Here is a 21817-nt window from a genome sequence, read left to right on the forward strand (position 1 = left end):
AGTATGTTGGTGAAATGAAAAAAACAACTGTCTTATGGATCAATACGGAACTGTATGGAATGCTATTTTAATACTTTGTATGAATATGCATATCTGTGTAATTTACATAGAAATTTTGTATCTGGCAAATCTTATTTTGTCATTAATGGCATTTATATTTTCTCTGTTGTTAAATATAGCAAGATCAACTTTATACCTGGGCTGCAGTTAGTCAGCCCACACACTCACTGGATTACATAGAAGGGCAGTTTCCCAGGCGTGCCCCATCTATGTGGCCACCTTCCAGACCTCCTGAAGAACAACTCAAGCCCAAGGATGCTGAAACAGGTAGGATGAGGGATACAAAGTGCTCTGAGAGGATGTCACATAATGTGTCATTATAGAGCTTTCTGGGAGGCACTCCGTGCTTGCTTAAAGGTGCTTTTTAGAGTTTCATCTGCAGGTAGCCCAAATAGATGACGATAGGCCTGTAAAATTGAAGATCTTTGTGTCCATGTTCAAGGTTGTTGAGTTCTAACTAATGCAGGAGAGTAAGACACTAGAAATGTCCCGTAATGAATGTATATACCATAGTTTGGGAGCCATCGTCTCCAGGCACCCGGTGGAAGCCACTAGCAATTTGGAGCTCTGCATACTGTTCGGGCTAAGAGTGCCCAAAAAGGACATTTCTGTTGCTTTCAAAGAGTGGGTGGCCCCGACCGAATTCCTCTGAGCCTCCTTACTTACTGCTTTCTTTGTACTTTTCTTTCTCCATAGAGAAACTGAGAGAGACAAAATAGAGAAATAACTTTTTTGAAATCTGTTTTGCATCACTTTCAAAAACATTGTGCATCAATCAGATATAGTCTTCATTTTTGTTCAAGTTTTTTTTTTCTTTCTCATTTTCCTGTGGGAAACTATTCTGTGTTTTTGGATGGAAACAGATCATGAGGTTAGCACCACTGTCAGTGTGAGGAGTTGAGCAGAATGATAATGATTTCAAGCCAGAGTTGAGAGTTTATAGAATTGGATTGCTTTATATCATATTTTTCTTCATATTTGACATAAAAATACCCAGCTTTCACATGGCAGAGTGACCAGGAATAAATATTGAAATAAATACTTTAAATACAGATATAAATACTTAAATGAAGAGCAAACAGAAGGTTGTTATTGCTGTTCATAAATATCCTTCAAACAGATTTTCTTAAGTTGGTAGCATGAGCTTTAGAGTTGAGAACTTTAACTGTTCTCATTGGCTCAATGAAAGAAATGTAGCCATAGAAACTTACTTTGAAATTGTAGTAAGATAGTTTTTAATGTAAGATGTTGTGTCTGTCCCCAAAGAGCTTGGTAATACCAGGCAAATTTAACTACTGTACTGCTTTCCTCATCTATTAAGTCGTCATGGGAACAGCAGTCATTGCATAGTGAGTGCTGTTGTGGTTTCTATGAATTGATATAAAGCATTAGAACACAGAACTCAGGTCCCACCAGTTCAGTAGGGATGTTTGTGTTTATTCCATTATTGCTATCATGATTATCATGACTATTGTTACTATAATAATAGTTTCAGAGAGTTCATGTCATTTTCTTGTTCTACAGTCACATTTAAAATCAGTAATCTAGTGCCAAAGGTATTCCAAGCCATTGTCCAAAGTTTTGCCAAGGGAACAAACACACCATTGTGCACTCTTTTTTGGTAGATGTATTTTCTCCTCTCTTCCTCTCTCCCATGCATTCCATCTTGCAGGTCCCTTTTTAAATGTTTGTTTGGCAGAGTACACTGAATGCAATAGAGTACACCAAAACACAGATCTTCAGAGATGAGAGCGTTCTAACACGAGACCACTTTGAAATAAAGCCAGTATATAGAAAGTAATTTTAGTTTTAAAAGGAAAAGCATATTAAAATTATCTATCTCTTTATATACACAATTCTATTTTTTTAATTTTTTTTTGTCACTTGAAGGGCTTGAACTCTGGGCCTGTGTTCTGTACCTGAGCTCTTCAGCTCGAGGCTAGTTCTCTACCACTTGAGCCCCAGTGCCACTTCCTGTTTTCGGCTGGTTAATTGGAGACAAGGGTCTCATGGACTTTCTTGCCTGGGTTGGCTGTGAATTGTGATCCTCAGCCTTCTGAGTAGCGAGTATTACAGGCATAAGCCATTGGCGCCTGGCTAGTTAATCATTTTTGAGATTATATTTCATTGAAAGCCCTTTGAACAATTTGTTGTCCTGTGTTTGTTCACTGATTAGGGTGATACCTTGATGTTTCATTTACTCTGTCTTTTTCATCCCTTCTAATTAAAAACAACAATATGGTACTATGAAATTTTAGGAGAATTTGAAACATTTTATATTACTGATTATGTATACAGAAGAAGTGCTTGAGAGTTAACTGATATCTAGCGATAGCTTCAGTATGATAATTAGACTTGATACTAGGTAATTCTCAACTTAGTTTGTTCTTAATTATTTGACATAGCTTGCAAAACATTAGAGCAAGTAATTTTAATAAAAAACTTTTTTTCTTTTAAAATATGCATTCTTGAAGAGGATGTTGGAGGTAAGTAGAAAGTAATTTTACTTAGCAACCTACTTTCCTCCAGTTAAATATCAGTAGCCATAGAATGTACTTTTGTCCAAAGTGAACTCATAGCATTGTGCTCCATACCGTTTATTTGGAGAAATATTCCCCTATGGCATTCTACTCAAACCCTCATACCACTTCCTTTCCACTAGTCAACTGTCACCTGTGAGAGAGACTGTCAGCACTACAGAAAGCCTTGTCTAGAGTCTGTTTTATTTTAATTGTGAGCTAATATAATGTAGTTATCAATAGTAAACTACACATTATTGTGCTATGGTATGATTAATACCACTAAGTGCAACATGAGGCTGCTTTCAATTTAGTTGAAAATAAAAGAGCTCAATGGCTTTTTTTCCCTTTTTGAAGAAATCAGATTTAAAGCTCTTCTTAGAAAATCAGGAGCTTTTTACTATACTTTACATCATATTTTCTCAAAACTCTTCAAAATAAGTGGTTATAATTCATATACCCAGCTATTTCATAATCTCATACTGCACCTTTGGTGTCTTTTATATATTCCACCTGTATGTTTCCATTGTCCCTCCTATTTTTTTTCTTTCTTCACCTTTATACACTGACATAATTTTTTTTTTCTATGAACATAAAAGGAAGGTCTATGAGTCCAGGGTGAAGTGTTGCTTCGTCTTCTCTCCCATGAGCTGCAGAAGGCCCACAGCTTCCTTCCCTTCTGGCTCCCGGTGCAGTCACTGTTGTCCGTAGATCAGCCTTAGCTGTATAAACTGACTGACCTCTATAGAATGCTTCATGGAAAAGGAAAGGAAAGGAGAGGAGAGGGGAGGGGAGGGGAGGAGAGGGGAGGGGAGGGGAGGGGAGGGGAGGGGAGGGGAGGGGGAGGTGGGAGGTTGAAGGGGGAGGGGGAGGGGGAAGGGGGAGGGGGAGGGGAAGGGGGAAGGGGGAGGGGGAGGGGGAAGGGGAAGGGGGAGGGGGAGGGGGAAGGGGAAGGGGAGGGAATGGGAAGAAGAAAGGGAAAAGGGAAGGGAAGGGAAGGGAAGGGCAGGAACTTAGGAACTGACATGTTCAGTTATGGTTGTTTGATGGAGGCATCAATTAGAACACAGCTTTTCACTTGTTTTCTCTTCATTGTCTCTCTTGGTATCCACCCTAACTCACATGACCCCCGCATATACACATCCAAAGCAGTGCCTTTATTTCTAGTGTCCTATGACCTTTTATTTATATATGTCATTTGAAAGATTTGCATATTGTAACGTACATGCCTATATATGCTCCTTATAGACTCCAATATTTTATGAGCTTCAAAATATAATATACAATTATACATTTAAAGGAACAAATGGAGATCTTTGTTGTTGTTGTTGTTTTTGGCCAGTTGTGGAGCTTGAACTCAGGGCCTGAGCACTGTCCCTGGCTTCTTTTTGCTCAAGGCTAGCACTCTACCACTTGAGCTACAGTACCACTTCTGGCTTTTTCCATATATGTGGTGCTGAGGAATCAAATGCAGGGCTTCATGTATACGAAGCAAGCCCTCTATCACTAGGCCATATTCCGCCAGAATGGAGATCTTTGTTTGAAAACATCACATACACATCACAAATGAAGCAACAACCCATACAAATTGAAATTATAGGAATACCAGACTTTTGAGTTAGGTTCATAACTGTGTTATATAAAATGATGGAACATTTAGAATTTTATCACTAATAGTCTTCCCCTCTCTTTGCTTCACAATTATTTTAAAATGAAACAAGAAAAAGTCTAGTTTGTAAATATTTCAGAAGAGTGATGAAGTAGGTAGCAGTTTTCAAAGTACCCCGGAAAACTCCTCATTCTGTTTTTCTTTAAGAGAGCTATTTTAGTTATTGAGTACTTACTGTCTGCCATTCAGTGGACTGGGTTTAAGGCAATTCTGGGAAGGTCTGTTGGGTGCTGCATGGACAGAAGAGACTTCCTAACAAGTATGCGAGGGGCAGTTACTTTCTTCTGGGGAGCTCAGTGAAGGTTAGAACTTAGCCTAATTCTCAAATCCACTGAATCTTGAATTTTTTCCTCCGGACCAAGTCCATTACCATTTACTCCATTACCATTTACTCTTCTCTATACCAGTTACCTGCCACTTCTACCATTTCTTTCACTTGATTTCTCCCTCTTTCTCTTTTATTCTCTGCAATACTTCTTTTTCTCTTGTTCTTAGTTTGTTGTCCCCTTTATGTTACAATTATTAGTCTGTACATTTTTTCACTTTGAAAACATTGATCAAGATGTATTCTACTCATAAACCGTTAACTTGATTGGAACCCCTTCATACAATTATTTGAAGATAATAGCAAATAAATGTGAAACAAACCCCTATAAAACACAATAACAAAAATAATTTGATCCAGTAGATTACTTCATGTAGCTTGTAATTTTAATGATAACATTTTAAGATATGAATTTATTTTAAATGTTTAAAATTGATATTCAGGGAAAGAAAGCTTCAGAGAATGGGAATAAAGGAAAATGAATTCAGTTTAGATAATTTTTGCATAAGATGAAGGATAGTGAGCACTTTGGGTTAGGGGACTAGAATATTTTTCAGTCTTCCTAGTTAATATTCTATTCTAATTAAATTGCTCCAGCAATATACACTTGTTTTATTTCTATCAGAGTCTGGAAGTCTGCTTTCATTCTGGCCTTGGGTTTCTCTCCACATAGAGAATGGATGACATTAGTGATTTTCAGAATTTGATCCAAGGAGCATTGAGGATTCCTGCAGACCCTCCTATTTTTATTTTTGTTTTGCTATCTGCATGCAAGCTTTGCTTAGAAGAAAGGTCCAGTGCCCTCTAGCTTAAATGAAAGATTCTAGATTTGTTTATCCCTTAGGTTTTCTAGCAGGATGAATTTGCCAACTCAAATCTCAAATGAGAAGAACATGAAACACACAAAATCCTTTTTGAATGCTGAATTACCCAGTGCCTCCTAGTGACTGGTATTCATTATGTATTATCAAAATTAGAAGATAATTTTTGGATAGTTAATTAAGGTGTTTAAAATGTAATCCTTCAAGACTGGCATGGCTTCCATCATGTACAAATATTGGCTAAGTTAGTATAAAATAAGGGGAAAGTCTTAGCAAGGACTTTCTTTAAAAAAAAATTTATCTTGAATGATTCTACAGGGAGTTACAACTTCTATGTCTCTTTATTTGTACACTACATCTTGATCAGAGTCACCTCTTCCATAATTATCTCCTTCCCACCTATCCCTTCCCCCACCAGTTTCCCACTCCATTTTCCATATATATATACATAGAGTATTATAATAATATTCATCCACTGTTCCATTTTTCATTCATTTTCCCCCCACCACCACTAGTCCCACTTCCATTCCAAACATGCTTCAGCTTCCTGATATTCATTGTTTAACTGTCTGTTAATTGTTCTAAGTGTTTTTACAGTGGAATTTTATTCCTGTATATACTGTACTTTTGCCCGCTGGGTCATGTATATATTTAGCAAGGACATTCTAATATAAAAGTATTAGAAAGTAAGTATGGTTGATATGCAGAGGAGTGTAGGGTTATTCTAGGTTTTAAAAGATATAATGGCTAAGCACCAGGATTACACACACCTGTAATCTTAGCTACTCAGGAGGGTATGATCAGTGGCTCACACCTCTAATTGTAGCTGCTCAGGCCACTGAAAATTGAGGATTGTGATTCAAAGCCAGCCTTGGTAAGAAAGCCCATGAGGCTCTGATTTCCAGTTGAATACTGTGAGTAGAGCTGTCGCTCAAGTGGTAGAGCACTGGCCTTGAGCAAAGTACTTCAGGGACATTTCTGAGGGTCGGACCTCACACCCTGAAACCAGCATACATGAAAAAAAAAAGTTACAATGTGTGGGCCATTGTTTATGTGTTATATACTCAAAAGTAGCCTTGTTTTATCCATATCAATGCATCAGTAGAAAGAGTAGATATTTGTAGTACTTAAGGTTAAAGATACATTCTAGTGAAAAATTTTTTTTTCTTGGCTGAGGTGATGGGAAAATTTATTGAAGATAGTGACTATCTGCTTCCTTTCCAATCCAGAGACTCAGTCTGCAGTTTTGGAAAGTCCCAAAAAAGGTGCAAATGCTGTCCAGCAGGTAAGAAGAATTTCTTAGAATGCCTAATCTCCATTTCTCCTATTTGTCTTAAAATTGTGACAGGCTCTCAGATTCAACTTCCTATCTGTACAGCTGACTATGCCACCCTTGTTTCACTAACCTGCAAAGGAACCTGCATATGCAGAAAGGGATGCTTTCTACCATTTAGAACTTGCAAATAACTCTAGCCTTCACATGAGCCAGATAGTTGCTTTTCAGAAGCTACAATATTCCATGTCCAGACTGAGTTAGATTTAACAGAACTGTTACTGCAGGGAGCTCTGGCCGTGTTGGGAAACATCTGTGTGGACATGTACCTGAAGTCCTAATGACATTCTTTAAAAAAAAAAAAAAAGTCATAGGGTCTGGGAATATGGCCTAGTGGCAAGAGTGCTTGCCTCATATACATGAAGCCCTGGGTTCGATTCCCCAGCACCACATATACAGAAAATGGACAGAAGTGGCGCTGTGGCTCAAGTGGCAGAGTGCTATCCTTGAGCAAAAAGAAGCCAGGGACAGTGCTCAGGCCCTGAGTCCAAGGCCCAGGACTGGCAAAAAACAAAACAAAACAGCAACAACAAAAAAAGTCATAGCTTTTCAAATCAGATTACTTTTTACATCATGTGAAAGGAACCTGGGCTTTGAAAAGATATTTAATTTTTAAAATTATCTTTAAGAAGGTGTACAATGGGGTTGCCATTTACAAAGCAGTTTATGAATATTATACATCCATACATCTTGATCAACGACACCCTTTTCAACATTTTCACCCATCCCTATCCATATCTACCCCTTCATTCTTTTTAATTTTGTAAGCTATATCTATATGTGTGTATGTGTATGTATGTGTTTGTGTGTTTGTGTGTTTGTGTGTGTATGACTCTTGACTGTCTTCTACCCTTCTCCTCTTCATTGGTCTTCCCCTTTCCCCTTGATCTCACCCCACTCTTTCAAGTACCTGCTTCCTGATGTTTATTTCCTTGAACTTTGATTTGCCTTTCTAAGGAATTATACAATTGAGTTCTACCTTGAATCTACCACATTTCAATTAATACATTTGTTCTTGTTAAGCAACCATTGTATCGCTGAGCCTTGAATATTCTCAAATTGCCTTGTTGGATGAAAATTTACTTAATTTCTTTAATGTCTTTAATTTCTACAGAGCTATTTTCTCCTCTTGCTATTAAATAAGTCAAATTTCATGTCTTTTTCTGGTACTCAACTGGACTTAGTATAAAAAATGTAAAGAAATGAAATACTCATATGGAATATTAATAGTAGATAGCATTAGTTCATTTAGTATAAAATCTCTTATTTATTTTTTAGCTCAGTTATACTTTTGAAAGTACCTTAACTCTATGTTAGCAAACAAAAATAAGATTTATTTTTATCAAGGTAGTGCAGATACTAGGACTCTTTTAAACATAGAAATGTTTCTGAGTTAGTGTGTAATGACATATGTAGATTATCTAGGACAAGGTGTTCTTCTCTATGGAATTAAAGAATTCATGTAACTTATGTTTATTTGAGTCTGGCTTACTTTGTTTAATATAATTTTTCCAAGTCTTTCAAGTTCCTTATGAATGGGGCAATATTATTCTTTCTGATGGAAGCATAGAATTCCATTATGTACATATGCTACATTTTCTTGATTCATTCATCCATTGAGGGGCATCTGGGTTGATTCCATATTTTACCTATAGTAAGTAATGCTGCAGTGAATATGGTTGTGCTGGTGGCTCTAGTGTGGCCTGGTATGTAGTCATTTTTTTTATAAATGCCCAGGGGTGGACTTACTGGGTCATAGGCAAGCTCTATGTTTCTCTTTTGAGGAACTTCCGTACTGTTTTCCAGAGTGATCGAACAAGTTTAAATTCCCACCAACAGTGTATAGTGCTCCCTTTTGGCCACATCCCTGCCAGCATGTGCCATTGTTAGTTTTCTTGATAATGGCCATTCTAACTGGGGTGAGTTGGAATATCAATGCTGTATCATTTCCTCAATTTGTAATAATTACAGTGTGCCTAAAAACCTACAAGTAAACACAATGAATGGTAAAAGACAAAAAAAAATGACACTTGGACATGATAAACTCACTAGACAGTATGTTGAAAATGAAGTATACAACTTCTAAGGAAGGGAGTCAAGAAGGCAAAACTGGGCAAAAACAAGGGAAGAAGTGACACTGTTCAAAAAGAAATGTACTCATTACCTGACTTACGTAATGGTAACCCCATTGTACATCACATTTACAATAAAAATAAGTAAATAAATAAAAAGATAATAAAGTTAAAAAAAGAAATAATTCATTATTTTTGAAAATTTTTCAAAGAATCAACTGCTTCATCTTTGAAAAGAAATTTTGCACCATGAAAATTGTGCTCCACCTAGAGGAGAAATAGGGATAAAACAGTAGCTGAAAATACTTTTGAAAAGCACAGCTAAATAGGTTACTCTTGTTAATTTCAATGATATTCTTTTTTTTTTTTTTGGCCAGTCCTGGGCCTTGGACTCAGGGCCTGAGCACTGTCCCTGGCTTCTTCCCGCTCAAGGCTAGTACTCTGCCACTTGAGCCACAGCGCCGCTTCTGGCCGTTTTTCTGTATATGTGGTGCTGGGGAATCGAACCTAGGGCCTCGTGTATCCGAGGCAGGCACTCTTGCCACTAGGCTATATCCCCAGCCCCAATGATATTCTTAAGGATGATATGAGTTTAAAAAGCTTTCCTGGATACTTTTTAGTTCTTATTTTTCTCAAATATGGCTAAAATATTGTCGGAGAGAATGTAATTATGTTTTCTGAATTCTATGTCCAGGTCATAGATAACTAAACTTTATATATGAACGTGCCAAAGAGAATCATATAAGAAGCATTCTGTAATGACGACGAGAAAAGGTTTTCACCATTGTTCTCAATATTAACATTATTGTATATTAAGATATATATTCATATAAATTTATACAGTAATCTGTTTTTCTCCAGCTATGGAAGATGGTAAAATATATTGCACTAAACAGAAAACATAGTAAAATCAATGATTTGGAATGAATTCTATCAAACCAATTGTAAGGAAATAGAAATAACTGGGAAAAATTAGGTTAAGTGAAGTAAGTCAGGCCCAGCATGACAAAGGACGTGTCTTTCCCATTATATGTGGAACGTAGATTAAGCTTATAAACTCATTAGTAAATATGTTGGATGGTATGCAAATGTATACAAATGTATTAACTGAAATATGGTAGATTCAAGGAAGATCTGAAATAGCATAATTTATTAGAGAGCCAAAATCAAAGTTCAGCAAAATCAAACATCAGGAAGCTGATACTCTAAAAGGGTGGGGCAAAGACAAGGGGAAAGGGGTCAACAAATGAAGAGAAGGGCAAAAATGCAGACAAGAATCCAATGTATATACTCCAAAATTAAGAAGACTGAGGAAGTGGTGGATAGGGGAAGGATAGGTGAGAATGAGGAAAGGGGTGACATTTATCAAGGTATATTGTATTCATAAACTGCTTCGTTAAATGGAAACTCTTTGGTAGAGGTACTTAAATATAATAATAAAAGGAAAAAATAGGGCCTCAAACATGAAATAGCCTGAATTAATTTTCTTTCTTTCTTTCTTTTTTTTTTTTTTTTTGCCAGTCCTGGGGCTTGGACTCAGGGCCTGAGCACTGTCCCTGGCTTCTTTTTGCTCAAGGCTAGCACTCTGCCACTTGAGCCACAGCGCCACTTCTGGCCATTTTCTGTATATGTGGTGCTGGCAAATCGAACCCAGGGCCTCATGTATATGAGGCAGGTACTCTTGCCACTAGGCCATATCCCCAGCCCCTGAATTAATTTTCTTACTCCTTTCCTGTTGACAATGAAGCATCTAGAAGCAAGGAAACGCAATACATTAAGAGGAAACATATTTGAAAGTAGTTGAGGCTAAACAATCAATAATGATATCATTTACTTTGCAATCATTGACTTTTTGTCATAACTTTCTTTTTAATGGCATAGGTGTATTTCATAAGAGTTTAAAATAACTCATATGGGGGATACAAGAACTGGAATTAACAGCCTACCATATGGCTATACTTCTACTGTATTACCTGTGTAATCATGTCAGTTCTTTAAAATATATTTATTATAATTCACACTTGCTTTCTAAAGAAAATAGTCTTTATAGGAGTGGAGTGAATCTTGTCTAAGGCCACAAAATTGATAAAAGATAAAACTAAGTTTTGAGCACAGGCATTTTACTTCATAGTCTATCATAATAAAATTATATTCTCATATTGGTAGCCTCCATGTGGCTATTTAATAGGCTTATTCCAAAATCATCAGATGGGTGAAATCAGAATTTCATTTAGAAAGTTATTCTATTCACTGTAAAGTATCATTTGTTGAGTCAAATATCAATATATATTACAGAAGCATGAAGATGTTCTGGGAGACTTGTTCCTCTAGTTCCTGAGGTTTTAATATAAATTTGATATACTAAATTGGGCTGATTTTAGTGTTTTATTAAAAGGGGGGGCATTTTTTTTTTCTGGAAAGTGACTTGCATTTTCCTTCTTGGTCTCTAGATGGCAGCTCTGCATTTCTGTAAGAATTTGCCTCAGCATTGGAAAGGAACTGGATTAAGCCATTTTCCTGTCAGTTATCTTTCTCTAAATCAAACAAGCATTGGCGAGATCAAGGGAAAGTTGTGGGATAAAAAGTCATTCTGAGGTAACAGTGATAGAGTCACAAGAGAACTGGGGTAGAATGTATAAAGCATTGCAATGACAGGAAAAATTTCTATATAGTATAAAGGCATCAAAAAGTGACACAGGTTGATCATTGGGAGAACAAAATGCTCCAAATTCTAAAACTACTTGAGTACTCACATGATGCCACCAGTACAAAATTCTGCATCATGAAATTTGATATTGTATAAAATTACCTTCAGGTTATAAGTGAAAGGTATACATAAAGCATAAGTAAATTTTATGCTTAGTCTTGGATCATAATCCCACAGCATTATGGTTATGTATAGGAATAATACGGTCAAAATCCTATTTGTGAATTTTTTATAACAGGAAACATTAACATTGGGTTAACTGTTGCACAGTTTCTCAAAATGCCAAGAGTTTTTGAAAAGTGTTGAACTCTGAAGATAATAAAAATATGTTTCTCCAATGTCAAGTCTTTTGAGAACCTAACAGATCTCCCTTTAACTGTAACCAGAATAGATGGGAGATTATTTTGCAGACTTTGGACATCAGAGCAGGTGACTAAAGAGAGATTTCTGTGGACCATAATGCCTGGCTGTCTCTTGGAGATTAAATCAAGCTTTCACTTTGGGCAGGCCTGCAAATGCTCACTTCCTTGGGGTCTGAACATAAAATGTTAGATTCATTGAACTGAGACTACATACCACTTTCCCCTTCATAATGACTAATATTTGCCATGAAAATTTCCTGTAACTCTCTTTAAAATAAAACAGTAGCCCATAGGAAAATCCATTCTCATTATTGATAAGGAGCACAGCCTTCTCTGGAGAGCACAGAAGAAAATGTCAATGTCATGGATGAGTGTTCCCTGAGAGAAGCCAGCCAGCCATTGACTAATAGCCTTGGATAAGGAAGGCCAGATAAGATTCTTGGATAACTGCTAACTTTAGAACCCCAAATCCTACACATATCTGACTTCTCTGTAAAGGGCTGGATGACATTTTATAGGCTAATCAACTACATTTGAGGCAATACTTCATTGTTCTTCCTGGAATGGAAAAGGAAGAGGGTAACATTAATTTTTGAAGCAGGTAAAGATAAATCAGGGGAAGTGAAAGGGTAGAGAATTGATTCTTTTGCTTTCTCTACAACAGTATTAATTATGTATAAAAGCAGGTAATCACTCACTTCAACTTTTCCTCTATATTTTCTATACTTAAACTGTATAAATGACTATGTTGGGTACAGGTGGCTCACATCTATAATCCTACTCACTCAAGGGGTTGAAATCTGGGGATAGTGGTTTGGGTCAGCCTGGTAAAATTTTGGAGACTCTTATCTCTAATTGACAGGCAAAAAACCTGGAACTGGAGGTATGATTTAAATGGCGAGTACCACCTGTGTGGGAATTCAAGCCCAAGTACTGGCACTATTAAAAAATTAAGATTTTTATATGACATATTTAGTGTTTTATTTTTGTAGAGTGTTTATTACCTTCAAGAGTTCTTTGACTTTAGCACCCTTCTGGAATTACATAGCTTATAGCATTGCTGTATTAATTATAAATGCAGTTTAATTTTTTTCTTTTAACACTATTTGCTACTTCTTAGTTTTGTGAAACCTTTAAAATTTAGAAAGTCTGTCTCTTGTTTTCTTAATTTTTTATTGTACCCTTAATGATCTCTTTGTTTAAAGTAAGAAAAACACATAGAAGAAAACACACATGAATAAACTGGCCATTTTTAAAATTGGATTCAATCTCAAATTCCTCCTTACTTACCACAGACCAACCCTTACTATACTCTGTGCTTTAGTTTTGTCAGGGTCAGTTTGTCAGTGACTTTAGAATATTTTAAGCCATGTAATACAAATGCAATGTAAGGTAAAATATACTAATTTTTTCAATTGTAGAGTTTTCTGAAGTCAGGGATGTGATTTGAATCACATGAAAATAACTGAGTATGGTAAGCTGGCATAATTGGTTACTAGGTGACAGACATGTTTTAAAAAGGTAAACTTGCATATCATGATTACCTAAAGTTATTGGGAAAATTAACGAGCTTCTCACATATTACAAAAAATGTTCATCTTTCATAAAAAATGTTATAGTGTCATGTAATTTGCCTAAAATCTTGCACAGAAAAGTATTTTAATCCTGAGAATGTGTGTACACTCAGTATTATGGTAAAAAGCTTTGTTTTCCCTTCTTGTAGTACTGAAGATTAAACCCAGGGCTTTATACATGCTGGGCAAATACTACTGAATCCCCAACCCAAATCTTATCCTAGTAAAATGCTTTAGGAAGTTTTTAATTTCTTTTTTATTTGGGAAAAATTAATCTTTTCTTCCTTTGATTTCTTCTGAAGTTTTGGTAATTATGCATACATATGCTATATATGTGTGTGTATGTACATATATAGGATATATGTATTTATATTTAGGATATACACTTTCATGAAAAGGTTGGGAAGTTTAAAGAAATCTCTATATGTTGTGAACCTTTACAGTTTTTTTTCAATCATGGTCTATGAGGGAAGATAAAACCTATGATGTCACAACTGCAAATTGTAGAATGGCCATTGTACTCTTGTTCCAGAGAAACTTCAAGTTCTTAGATCGTTATTCTTAACAGAACAGTCAAAACACAGACATATCTATGACTCTGGCTAGCTTCTTGGACCTAGCTGGAGGTAAGCCTATACATGTGGATTTTCTTCTCAGTATTATAGATACAGAAGGCATAGATGCTAAAAATTCACGAACATCCAAAATGTAGATTCCACATGAAAGAACTTTAGATCAACCTGGTCCTAAGGTACAGGGATGAGCCCCAAGTGTGGTGACACTGATGGAGGCAGCCAGATCCAAAATTGCAGAATATAATTTATTGGTTGGCAACATACTGACAGAGGTGTGGTCATAGACAGAAGCAAGACCAATGGATCCCCTCAGGTTGTTTCGGAAGCAAATATTATATACTGGCCAGAACAAAATTGATTTCATCTAAGTCAAAATATACTTGGTTTATCTTGTGCTAATATCAGCCAGGAACATTTCTGGCACCAGGATCTGGTCATGAAGCTCTACATACTACTGCATCGTTATGTCTATAGATAGAAGGGAAAACTGACCAGGATCATTTAGAGGAAGGATTTTGGTGTGAGTCAAGATGGCTGAGTTCATGTCAGCTCATCAGTATTCCCACAGAGCTCTTTTCATGTACTAGTTGTGTCTAGAAGGGTTATCTTATACCTTTGGCTAACTGGCTATGCAATTAGCATAAAATATCCCAGCAATCTTCATGGATGCAATGACATCTGTCGTCACTAGCTTTGTGTGCCATCAAAGTAGCATAAACTCATGTAGAGAGCATTGACACTTGCTTCTGAGTGAGGTCAGTGTGACTTACCACCATTTTCTTCTCTGTGGAATTTAGTTTCCTAAATGTCTTAATTTTTGTACTGTTTTTACTGGCCTTTGGATTGTATCATTTAAGAATTGAGTTTTGGAAAATTCTCCAAACATTTACTTTCTGCATTCAGTTGGCCAGTCAACATACTTATCTGATAATCATTAGTGAGAAAACAAAAACCTTACTTTTGTGCCAGAATAATTCGGGAAACGCTAGTTAGTAATTAAATCGCAAGCATCAGAAGTTCTACAATCAGGCTTTGGTTGGCCTCAAGATGGCTGGAAACGGTTAGAGGTTGTTAGAGTCTGTTTATAGTATACTGGGAAACTTACTCACTGCTTCATTCTACCACCTACCATTGGGGCTCTGCTGGCATGAGGGTATTCTAACCTTATACCCACGGCCTCTGGAGGGAAGGTGGTGGAGAAGGTGCCCCCAGAACAATAGTTTTAGATATAGGGTATTAGAGAATTTTTAAAGAAACACATATGTGGCTTTATGTCATCATCTCCTGGGGTTTCCTCAGCCACCTGGGCTCCCCTTTGATTTGGTTTGCTTAACTAATGGAATTTTAAGATTCGGCCACGCCCTGTGGTCCCTCTGACCAATCAGAACCCACACTCTGAGAGCTTAGCCCAGGGACGCAGTTTACTTGGAGGGCAGAAGGAAAACTGGACCTCAGCCAGGATCTGGTGTGCAGGTTAGGTATGGATTTATGATTTGTGATTCTGTCCTCTGAGGTCACTAGCCTGAGGCCACCAGTTTCCTCCTTTTATCTATTTATTTTTACGTAAAAATTATCTTTAAGAAGTTATATAAAGGAGTTGCCATTTAACAAAGCAGTTTATGAATTACAGTGTACCTTGGTCAGTGCTAGCCCTTTCCCTCCCGGATTCACTCCTTCCCTCTTCTTAATTTTGTTAGGATATGCACTTGTTTTTTTACTGCATTTAAATTGGTCATAACTTCTAAGAAGGTCATTCGGAACCCACGTTAAGGAATTATACATTTAATCCATCCCATCTCTAGGTGGGTCTCCTGAGCCCAGAGAATCATTACCTGGGCCACTGGGCAGTGAATAAGCTGCTATCAAGACCACTGGTTCCTGGATCACAGGCTGGGAATTAGAGAAATAGGTCCAGGTGTGGTCTGAGTGAGGATTCAGGCCCCATGCCTACTTCTTCTTGAGGATTATAGATCTAATCCCCCTCAAATCTTCACCATGGGCAGGGTACTGGTGGCTCATGGCTATAATCCTAGCCACTCTGGAGGCTGAGATCTGAGGATAGAGGTTCAAAGCCAGCCAGGGCAGAAAAGTCCCTGTGAGACACTTATCTCCAATTAACCCCTCAAATACTGGAAGTGGCACTGTGGCTCAAGTGGTTGAGTGCTAGCCTGGAAAACAAAGAGGCTCAGGGGCAATCTCCAGGCCCTATGTTCAAGCCCTACAGCCACCACAAACAAACAAATTAACAACAAACCTTAACCTTGGAGCAAATTCTTCTGCTTTGTATACCTGGTGAAAAGCATGAATTAAACCCTGTTTTTCTTTTAGAAAAAATTAATAACGGGCTGGGGATATGGCCTACTTGCAAGAATGCTTGCCTCGTATACATGAGGCTCTAGGTTCGATTCCCCAGCACCACACATACAGAAAATGGCCAGAAGTGGCACTGTGGCTCAAGTGGCAGAGTGCTAGCCTTGAGCAAAAAAAAAAAAAAAAAAAGCCAGGGACAGTGCTCAGGCCCTGAGTCCATGCCCCAGGACTGGCCAAAAAAAAGTAAAGGAAAAAAAAAACAACAATTCAAAATCATTTTAATGTATGCTGAGAAAGGGAAGATAATCTATATGTCTAACTACTTCAAGGTAAGAAAGAAACACTGAATAATAGTTGCACTATTCTGGGGATGAATTTGGGCGCTACTGTTTTGTCTTTTAGTACCTAGTGAATGAAATTAAGTGTAGTGGCTAAGCAGGGAGTAAAATGTATTCGCTATCTTTTCTTTACCATGGACTAATGATATTTGACAATTTTCCAATTTGTGCACTGTAATACCTTTAGTCTTTTAAGTAGATGTTGATGGGAAACATGGTTTAAGAGATTTTGTGTGTTTTTGCTTTGTAGTTATCTGTGTATGTATCTCTCTCTATATATATATGTATCTAAACCTAGATACATATATATCTATGAACACCTATGCTTACATGTAAATATAATGTACCTCCTACAGCTTAGCTTTATAAATTTGTGGAGACCATTAGTCATCATTTTGAAATACATTGAGTAAAATATCACTGTAGTAAACATGATGACCATGGCATAACGTGTACGTTCATGTTTCTGTGAGGTCAGAAGCATTGCTCACATTCTTACTAGAGACTCGTTCAGTAATTTTCCTTTGAAAGAAAGGATTTGCCTTTCAAACTTAATATTATGAAGTTGTTATGGAATGCCCTACCTAACAGAGAAAGACTGAAGCCTATTTTAGAAACAAATCAGAATTGTCTTCTCTAGTTTCAGTTGTTTACTTATCCTCATTGATACTATTTGAAGATGAGACAAACAAGGACCTTTGGATGCTTCGGTAATGCATATGAACCTCTTCCAACATTAAGCATGGCCACATAGCTATTCTCATAGGATCTTACTGTGTAGGGATCTTGTAACCAGCAAATGAATCTTGCTTAATTATATATCTATATACTTAGCTATAGATACAACCCGCCGCCCCCCCCCCCCCCCCACTCATCTTTGACTATGCTTGTTCTTGACCCTCAGGAAGTTTTTGACCTAAAGTCTGAAGGACAGGCAACTGTCATTCAGCAGCTGGAACGTACTATTGAAGATCTGCGGACCAAGATAGCTGAACTAGAGAAGCAGTACCCTGTGCCAGATATGGAGGTGGCCAATAGCCATCAAGGGGTTGAGAATGGCATCACCCCTTCAGATACTGTCTGTCTGGAAGCTCCCAAATTAGATGGGAAGGATTTGCGGCATCCGAGAGTTTTAGAGGCAAAATCAATACAGACTTCTCCAACAGAAGAAGGTGGGGGACTGACTCTGCCACTTGGCAATGAACTGCGTGGTCTTCCATGTACACCTGGGGCTGGAAATGGAGAGTCCCAGGCATCATCTTTACCTGCTGGACCTCAAACAAAATTCTGTTCAGAGATTTCTTTGCTTGTATCTCCAAGACGAATATCAGTGCAGTTTGACTCTCATCAGTCCATACCCATGGTATCACAGTTTCCACCATCAACATCGCACCCATGGACAAATGGTCAGAGTCAGCCTGAGTCACTGTTGTCCCACCCTCCTCTTCACTCTGTTTCTTCTTCCTTGGAAACCAGAAGTTCTATTCCACCTCCACCGCCTCTGCCTTCCATGGATTCCTCTAGTTCTATGCCTGGCTTGGGAGTGGCAATGACCACTCATCCCCCCACCTCAGATGGGACAATACCTGCTCTGCCCAGTACAGCAATCCCCCAACCGCCCCCTCTGCCGGGAACTGAAATGCTGCCACCTCCTCCTCCTCCTCTCTCAGGAACGGGAATACCTCCTCATCCTCTCCCAGGAATGTGCATACCCCCTCCCCCTCCTCCCCCTGGAGTAGGAATACCCCCTCCTCCTCCTCTCCCTGGAATGGAAGTACCTCCACCTCCCCCTCTCCCTAGACTAGGGATACCCCCTCCCCCTCCTCTCCCTGGAGTAGGGATACCCCCTCCCCCTCCTCTCCCTGGAGTAGGGATACCCCCTCCCCCTCCTCTTCCTAGAGTAGGAATACCTCCTCCTCCTCCTCTCCCTGGAATGGAAGTACCTCCTCCTCCCCCTCTCCCTAGCATGGGGATACCCCCTCCTCCCCCTCTCCCTGGAGTGGGAGTACCTCCCCCTCCCCCTCTCCCAGGAATGGGAATACCCCCTCCCCCTCCTCTCCCTGTAATGGGAATACCTCCTCCTCCTCCCCTCCCTGGAGTGGGAGTACCTCCACCTCCTCCTCTCCCAGGAATGGGAATACCCCCTCCCCCTGCTCTCCCAGGTGTGGGAGTACCCCCTCCCCCTCCTCTCCCTGGAGCTGCAGTTCCTCCACCTCCTCCTTTGCCAGGTATGGGGGTTCCACCTGTCCCCCCACCCCCTCCCCCTGGTACAGGAGTACCCCCACCCCCACCTCCTCCTCTGCTCCCTGGATCAGGACCTCCACTCTCCCCACAAGTCGGGAGTAGCACTTTATCAACACCACAAGTGTGTGGATTTCTTCTTCCTCCTTTGCCCACTGGCTTGTTTGGATTTGGGATGAGCCAGGACAGAGTGAGTAGGAAGCAGCCTATAGAGCCTTGTCGGCCAATGAAGCCTCTTTACTGGACAAGGATTCAGCTCCACAGTAAAAGGTAACAAAAATTAGCTCATCTTTTCACATCTTTTCATTGTAGCTTAAAAGTTTTGGGGAATGTACAATTCAATGTATTTTATGAATAGAACCATAAAACTTATCTGTCGATTTTTATTTAAGTGACTTAATGAAGCAATGTGTCATTTAAAATTACAAGCTTTTTTCCAGTGCTATCAAAGAAGCAAAACAAAACCTCTATGTATGTAGCAGGGTGTGGGATATACATAAATGCACCTATATATTAATAAGTCTCTAAGGATAGAGGGATCTATTTTTCTTAGTGTACATTCCACGGCTCTTCATGGCTGGACTTCACTGTTGCTCATACCTAAATCAAATTAAAACATTGTTTATATGCAAGATGAGTGAGGGCAGATAGGCAGAGACATTTGCAGAGTCATTACTTTCCATAGGAGACTCTCTTGGCTTTCACTATTTAAATTTCCATTTCTGGCAAACAGCTTAACCATGTAAATCAAATCTACATGGTAAATTAATACCTGAGCCTGGCATTAGCATCCTTTAAAAGGCTCAGACTTTCTTCTTGATTGTCTTGCTTATAGAAGTCTTGTTTTTTCCCTCTACCATGAGTAATATCTCAGTGCGCCCGCCCCCCTTTTTTTTTGCTTCTGAATCTAGCTACTCTGTTGGTGGATGTAAGAGGATTGTACTCTGAAGCCAGCTTACGTAAAAGTATAAGAGTCTGACTCAGAAACAGATTAAAATGAATACAGAGGTCTAGGCCCATGAGTTCTATTTCTAGTACCTGAAGAAAAAAGAAGAAAATAATAATTTGCTCTTTTTGGTGGTACTACACGAATCTATAGTCATTGAGATTCCACATAATTATGGGATGGGTGAAACAGAAGATACTATTTGCAAGTACATATATTTTTAGTCCAGGAATAATCTGCCTGGCTAATTAGTCAAGTTGGGATTGTGAGGTAGCATGTAGTCCTTCATAACCCATCCTAAGAAAGGTTTTCCCTTTATGGTTTTATGTAAAGACTTAATAACAGAATTCCTGGAAATCATTCCCAGGAAAATATTTCATTCTATATGGATGGTGTTTTAAATTTCCTTGTCAAGTTAATAAAATATTTTCCTTTACCTTTCTCCCCCTTCTTTCTCTCATTTAAATTCCTTCCCCTTTCTTCTCTTCCTCTTCCCTCCCCTCCATCTTCTCCCCTTCCCCTTCCCATTCATCCTGTTCATAGTTCTATTTGTACCATGACATTCAGCAGTTCTGTTTGATGTCTCTTTCAGTGTTCTTTCCTTTATTTTAGAGACTCTAGTCCTTCACTCATTTGGGAAAAAATTGAGGAGCCATCCATAGATTGTCATGAATTTGAAGAATTATTTTCTAAAACTGCTGTAAAGGAGAGAAAGAAACCCATTTCTGATACAATCTCAAAGACAAAGGCTAAACAAGTGAGTATTCTGTGCTCTCTGAATGTGGATGGGTATTCTGGCACAAGTGTGAACATTGATTAGACAAAAAGTTTTAAAGGGTGGGGATTCTTCCTGTGGAAATTGCCCAGGGAGCAAACCTTAGGATCTAGAACATGTTGTTAAGTAAAGCTAGTCCAAAGGAAACTACATGAAAAACTGTACCAAGTGATAAAGTCTGGACTCTTATTTATAATTTCATTTATACATTGCTTCCAAAATCTCAGGCATTGTTTCCCAGAATTTCTTTTCCATAAATACCTTTTTTTTTTGGCTCAATTTAAAGCCATCTTAGTGTTCATATAGATGGCAAAATGAGGAGAAACTGGTCAGGAAAAAAAATAAGGAAGAAATCTAATACTTGGTAACTTATGTTGTACTTGGTTAAACAAATAAATACAGAATAAATCTCTAGAAGAAGGAAAAAGTTCCAAACAACATTTTTAGTGGCTACATCTGCTGGATTTGACCATGAAATGTTGTGAATTTGTCAAGGACATCATTCAGGAAGGTGTTGTAAAACAACACAGTAATGAAGTCCATACTAGGAATTGTTATTCATGCACATCCATCACCCTGAGATGGGAAGAATCTATACTTCTTATCTTTTGCAGGGTAGTTGGAAGTACAATGAAGATAAGGAAATGGCAAGCCGCTCAGTCTTGGGAGAGAGAGAAAAATAGAAATAAAGCTTATTTCCCCAGAGTTCTGGACTAGTCTCCCTAAATGAATGTCAGCCAATGGGGTGCTTCCTTGATTTTTAGTCACTGGCCTGGAAGTTGTAACTAGGCACATAGACTAGATACTTAGAAGAAAAAAATCATTTGCTCTTTTTGGTGGTACTACACGAATCTATAGTCATTGAGATTCCACTGATACTTAGTTCAGACAGACTCCACCTAACAGTTGATACTAGAAAGGCCCACTATGAAGCAATAGATTTGTATGGGACAGCCAGACCCCTCTTAGTGAAAAGGCATTTCATTGACCTTAGAAGGATGTAAACCAAAATACGATGTGCTTGACTTTCCCAGAACTATTTATTTCTTGCATTACATTTGGAGGCTGGTGACCTTAGAGACATTACTTGCACATTATAGTCACTCAAGTATTTGTTTAATTAGTCTGACTGAAGGAAGGGGACTTTACAAATATCCATTACTATGCCCACAGTGATTCAAAACCACAGT

The 21817-nt window shown here is 38.3% G+C and overlaps 1 protein-coding gene across 1 annotated transcript in view; it reads left to right on the forward strand.

Moving 5' to 3' along the window:
* Fmn2 (formin 2) overlaps positions 1 to 21817 on the forward strand; it is a 174989-nt gene that overhangs the window by 72848 nt on the left and 80324 nt on the right. Inside the window, exons 3-6 of the mRNA XM_048357745.1 lie at positions 180 to 327; positions 6624 to 6679; positions 17570 to 19176; positions 20465 to 20609. Coding sequence (XP_048213702.1) covers positions 180 to 327; positions 6624 to 6679; positions 17570 to 19176; positions 20465 to 20609 — 1956 coding nt within the window. The remainder of the gene's footprint in view (positions 1 to 179; positions 328 to 6623; positions 6680 to 17569; positions 19177 to 20464; positions 20610 to 21817) is intronic.

The sequence above is a fragment of the Perognathus longimembris genome, chromosome 11, assembly GCF_023159225.1.
Source record: "Perognathus longimembris pacificus isolate PPM17 chromosome 11, ASM2315922v1, whole genome shotgun sequence".
NCBI classification, from domain to species: Eukaryota; Metazoa; Chordata; class Mammalia; order Rodentia; family Heteromyidae; genus Perognathus; species Perognathus longimembris.